General features: G+C 44.6%; 1 protein-coding gene across 1 annotated transcript in view; it reads right to left on the reverse strand.

Annotated features, from left to right (window-relative positions):
• The window catches only part of cacna1fb (calcium channel, voltage-dependent, L type, alpha 1F subunit), a 37,848-nt gene that overhangs the window by 12,507 nt on the left and 19,646 nt on the right, over positions 1 to 5,695 (reverse strand). Inside the window, exons 17-25 of the mRNA XM_008293061.1 lie at positions 4,844 to 4,903; positions 4,664 to 4,770; positions 3,525 to 3,612; positions 3,240 to 3,347; positions 3,008 to 3,060; positions 2,098 to 2,244; positions 1,823 to 2,024; positions 871 to 1,029; positions 677 to 787 (exon numbers count right to left, since the gene is read on the reverse strand). Of these exons, the coding sequence (XP_008291283.1) occupies positions 677 to 787; positions 871 to 1,029; positions 1,823 to 2,024; positions 2,098 to 2,244; positions 3,008 to 3,060; positions 3,240 to 3,347; positions 3,525 to 3,612; positions 4,664 to 4,770; positions 4,844 to 4,903 (1,035 nt within the window). The remainder of the gene's footprint in view (positions 1 to 676; positions 788 to 870; positions 1,030 to 1,822; positions 2,025 to 2,097; positions 2,245 to 3,007; positions 3,061 to 3,239; positions 3,348 to 3,524; positions 3,613 to 4,663; positions 4,771 to 4,843; positions 4,904 to 5,695) is intronic.

Genomic DNA, 5,695 nt, shown 5'->3' on the forward strand with positions numbered 1-5,695 from the left:
TGAACAGTCTAATGTCTCTGTGGCGTTTACCCACAACCAGCTAAGTTTCCTCCAAAGCTTCCCAAGATGACAGAAGGTGACGATAAATTGTCCAAATGACCTGAAACGTTTCCAAAATGCCTCAAACCATTCAACAAATCACCAAAAAAACAAGAGGAAAGTCTCAAAATCTACAAAAAAATGAACTAAAACGAAAAAAAAACTGTCGAAAATGATTCAAAACCAGCAAAAATAAAACAAATTTACTAAAAAGGAAGGACTTGGAAATTGTCCAATCACTGCTGGAACCCACGCTGAGCATCAGTATTATGGGATGTGAGACGGTCTGAAGGGCTTCTCTGACGTAGGACAGCTCTCAAACTGTTCATAGATTCATTTTTTATTAAATTTAGGATGAATCACTTTGGAGGGATTTTGGTCATTTCCACTGAGTTTTCAGCCGTTCCCCATAAAGCTGAGTTCTACTGGAAGACGTTTCAGCCGTCTTTAGTCAGAGATGTTTTTGTCACGTCAGACACATTTCTGAGTGAAAAGTTTGTTTTTCAGTCACCATGTTGAAGTTTTTGGTGTTTTGGTGACGTTTTGAGGCATTCTGGATGTTTGTTGGGTCATATCAGACATCGTTAACCATTCTGGCGTCGCTGTGTTTGTCTCTGGGTGCGCTCGGTTTCCTCACCCTGAGCCTGAGCGCCAGCAGCTTCAGCAGCATCTCCACGGTGAAGAGCCCGGTGAAGACCATGTTGAGGATGTCCATGATGTAGCTGAAGGTCTTGGACTGCTCGTAGTGCTGCGGGACACAAACACACCAGAGGTCAGAGGTCAGGCGGCGCCCGGCGGCGGCATCTCGGGCTCGTCGAAGCGTTTACCGACCTGCACGGCCAGAGTGACGGTGTTGAGCAGGATCAGGACGAACATGACGTACTCGAAGCCCGTGGAGTTGATGATGGACCAGAACTTGTACTGGACCGGGTTCTTGGGGATGTAGAGCTTCAGAGGCTGAGCCTTCAGAGCGTATTCAACACACTGACGCTGCAGGAGGACAAACACCAACGATCGCTTCTCTGTCATTCACTTTCATTTACGTCTTGTTGTCTTTTTGTCGACATTTTCAAATTCTACCTTTTATGTAGTTTTGTTCTCATTTCTGTTTAGTTTCTGCAACTAAAACTTGACAGTTAATTAAAACCACATAAGAAACAAAAGTTGAGGCTAAAGCGATTCTAAAACTCCACACGATCTGTAAATGTTCACTGATGTGCGTTTTTCTTCGACTGAATCCTAGTTTGTAATTTGGAAACCAAACATTTGACGTAAAACATTCTGTGCAAACCTGAAAACAAGACAAAACGAGACCAGACAGAAGCATTTTAAAACTAAAACGGGACAGAAGAGCTCTCTCTGGTGTCTCTAATGGATGAAAACTAGACTACAGCTCCGGTCGACACCAAAAGTAACATTTCAAAATAAAACGTACTCGCTGACGCAAAATAGTCACTGATGTCACATTTTTATGTTAAAAATGAAATTAAAGCTTCAAATTGTTTTGCTAAGAACGTTTTTTCATAACAAAGTGAAACCAAGAGTCATTAAACTGACAGATTTTCACCTTCATGTAAAATCAGCAGCTCTGATTGAAGCTTTTCTATTTCTGGAACAGTTTCTGTCATTTTGCTAAAGTTTCGACTCATTTTCAAAAAGCTTTGAAGCATTTTGGACAAATCTTTGGAGCAATTTAGTAAAACAACTTTAAACCTTTTTCAGGCTTCTCTGTTGGTCTGTGTTTGGTTCTGATGGGCTTTTTGAGGCCCACAGGTGAGTCTACCTGGTTCTTGTCCAGCTCACAGTTCTTGTACTCCTGCTCTCCCTGCTCCCGGAAGGTGATGATGACGAAACCCACGAAGATGTTCATCATGAAGAAGGCGATGATGATGATGTAGACGATGAAGAAGATGGAGATCTCCACCCTGTAGTTGTAGATGGGACCCGAGTTCTCTCCGTTGGCGTCGATGGCTTTGTACAGCAGCCTGCAGACAGAAGGTCCAGCGTCTTCGTGTGCTGACGGCAGCTTCGCTAAAGTTCTGCTCTGTGAATACTCACGCCGGCCAGCCCTCGAAGGTGGACACGGTGAACAGCGCCATCATCCCCATCAGCACGTTGTCGAAGTTGAAGTCGCTGTTCTGCCAGATTCGCTCTCTGACCATCGGGTGGCTCACGTCGCCGTCTTTGTAGACCACGAACGTTCCTCTGAAACCAGTCAGGCTTACATCAGCATATACTATAACCACAACCAGAACGCTCCTTCAACCTTTCTGCAACCTTCTTCCAACCTTCGACCAAAAATGTGTCCAACCTTCCCCCTACCTCAGACCAACTTTCTTCCAACCTTCCACCAACTTTCCTTCAACCTTTCTCCAACCTTCCACAAGCCTTACACAAACTGTCCTCCAACCTTAGACCAATCTTCCACCAACCTTCCTCCAATTTTAGACCAGGGGTGCCCAATCCTGGTCCTCCAGAGCCCCTATCCAGCATGTTTTAGATGTTTCCAACACACCTGATTCACATGATCAGCTCATCATCAAACTCTACAGAAGCCTGATAACCATCCTGATCATGTGAATCAGAGTTGTTGGAAGAGGGAAACATCTAAACCATGCTGGATAGGGGCTCTGGAGGACCAGGATTGGGCACCCCTGTTTTAGACCAACCTTCTTCCAACCTTCCTTTAACCTTTCTTCAGCTGTGATTACACTAAAATCAAATCATGATACCAAGGACCAGAGGCCAATCAGATCTGAATCGAATCAAATCAAATAAATTTGTTCCACCAAAAGTTGGACCCTAGGTGTAATGGAATCATGACTCCACAAATCAGAACCAGAATCTAATTAGAACTATAGAAAATCAGAATCAAATCAGTTTAAATCGTGACACCAAGAGTAACAGTTCAACACAACGTCAATAGTCAGACAACAGCAGCTCCAGTGTGGTTGAATGTGAAACCTACTTGCACTGCTCAGGAGTGTGTTTGGCCTCGTCTGTGCAGCGATAAAATTTACCCTGAAACACAGAACACAGCAACGAAGCAGGTCAACATTCACAAGTCATTCAACAGCTGCTTCGGAGACGTTTAGTGACGATAACCAGACTAAAGATCTCCTGATTTTCAGTCCAGAACCCTGAACCTCATGAAAGGAACCCAAACGTGCTGGACCAGTCCTCGTGAAACCAACTCTCACCTTGAAGAGTTGGACTCCAATGCAGGCGAACATGAACTGCAGAAGAGTCGTGACGATCATGATGTTTCCAATGGTCCTGATGGCCACAAACACACACTGGACCACATGCTGCAACACAACAACAGTAAAAATCAGCCACATAATCAAACATCAGGCAGGTGGTGTTTATAGATCAGTGCAACACCTGATGGACCCGAGACTCCCCAAACCGTTATGTGACTGTTGTATTTTGTGGTTCAAGGTGTGACGATGGCGGACATTTTGCGGTTCCAGGTGTTGCGGTACCTTGAGTCCTTTGGCTCTGTTGATGGCCCTGAGAGGTCGGAGAACCCTGAGGACTCGGAGGATCTTCACCACTGAGATGGCGCTGGAGCTGCAGACACGCAAACACAACATCTGCTGTTTATTCAGCTGCGTCAACTAACAAACCTGTTTCACATCACAGATTATCAGGTTTGAGATCATTAAATTATTTACAAATGATCATCAGGATGCAGCTTATTGGTCAGAGCTAATGACCTGATCAGAAAAAGTGTCTACTGGTGTGGCTTTTAGCAACTGAATGTGTTGCTGTGCGGCTAGCATGACTGCTAAAAATAGCTAAGAATGTTGTTTCAGTGAAAAGTTATGTAAGCTAATGTTGTGTCTTTATGTACCATTTATGTACTATGTCTTTATTTGCTAGCATGACAGCTAATGTTAGCTAGTGATATTGTTTCTTTTAGGCTACAATGCAGCTAATGTCAGCTAGTTATTCTGTTTCTCTATGACTAGCATGGCAGTTAATATTATCTAGTACTGTTTCTCTGCAGCTAGCATGGCAGCCAATGTTAGCTTGCGATATTGTTTCTCTATAGCTAACAAGGTAGCTAATGATAAGCAGTGATGTTGTGTCTGTATTGCTAACAAAACTGTTAATGTTAGCTAGTGATATCATTTCTCCAGCACAACTGCAAAGAATACTCTTTCTATGGCTGCTAATGTTAGCCTGAGTCTTCTAGCAGTAGGCTTACACTGAGCTAGCAATGCTGAGCTAATACATAATATAGTTGATGCAGTTGTGTTGCTAAGCTAGTCTACTTCTGAACTTGGTAGCCAAGAACCTTTGTGGCTAAGTCTGTTAGCTTTAGAAGAATAGAACACGCTAACTCGGATCCTTCCTGGTTTTCTTGTTGCTCACGTTATCAGCTAAACAGTTCAGTGGAGGGTTGAGCTGCTGTCAGGGAACCATGAACGTTTTTAATGTCCAGGTTAGTAAAGACGGATTCTATGAACATGATCTTTATTTTCTAACAAACACTGATTATGATCCGGTTAATCAGACCAAACTGGAGCTTCCTGTTTAGTTTGAAGATGGTGGAAGTGAAGCTTTGTGAACCTGCAGCAGAAACACCAGCAAAGACAGACGAGGTTTGGATACTGACTGCAGGAAGAAGGAGACCAGAGAGACGCTGACCACCAGCAGATCCAGCAGGTTGAACCAGTTTCTGCAGAACGAGCCCTGATGGAGGAACGCTCCGTGGACGGTCATCTGACGGACAGACGGGAGGTTAGAGCCACGTGGGGGCGACAGAATCACTTCGATCGAGCGGCGGAGGTCTTACCTTCAGCAGAATCTCCACAGTGAAGATGGAGGTGAAGGCGTAGTCGGCATAACCCAGGATCTACGCACAAACACAAACAATTCAAACACGAAACATCTTCACGTCCTTGCTGTAGCTTCTGTACCTCCTAGCTACCTGCTTTATGTCCGAGCCACCTTTTTAGCTTTGTGCCACCTTCTCCTTCACCCTCCTAGTTTCTGCAGCACCGGAGGCTACCAGCCCTACCATCCAACTGGCTGGGCTCGCAGGGGAACGATAGGAGGGCCACGTGCTAAGCTAAGCCAATCTTTCCCCAGCTATCCAGCTTGCATCTACTGTTGCGTCTGCAGTTTGTATCCCAATGGATGCTAAGCTAGCAACGAATAAACCACACACTTCCATTTGCAAACTACAGACTAAACGCCCCGAAGCAGCTTGTACTGCTGTCAGAGACCTGATTTAGTCAGAAGGACGATGTTTTTTAGCCTCACTAGCTTCACCGCTGACAGGCTAAAGCTTGTGTTTGATCCTCAGTTTTGTGGGTTCATTCTATTTTACTGCTAGCGGTCCTTGTCTGAGTTGATCCAGTTTGTCTTACATCGATTATGCTCCATTTAATTTGGCCTTTTTAACATGTTAATTAGTTGATTTGTGACTCATTGACCTCTGTTATATATTCACCCTAACAGATCATCAGATTCCCGTCCTAACGTTTAACCTGCTCTGCTTTGCACGTTTTTAGCATTTTAGCACCGGAGCCGGTTAGCTTCGGCAAAGAGAACCTGGGCGATGAAAACCAGCACTGGAAGGTTCGTGGGAACAAAACCAGCAGAGGAAGGTTAGAGTGGAGCTGGAAGGACAGCCAGTGTTTCC

The sequence above is a fragment of the Stegastes partitus genome, unplaced genomic scaffold (genome assembly GCF_000690725.1).
Source record: "Stegastes partitus isolate 25-593 unplaced genomic scaffold, Stegastes_partitus-1.0.2 Scaffold855, whole genome shotgun sequence".
NCBI classification, from domain to species: Eukaryota; Metazoa; Chordata; class Actinopteri; family Pomacentridae; genus Stegastes; species Stegastes partitus.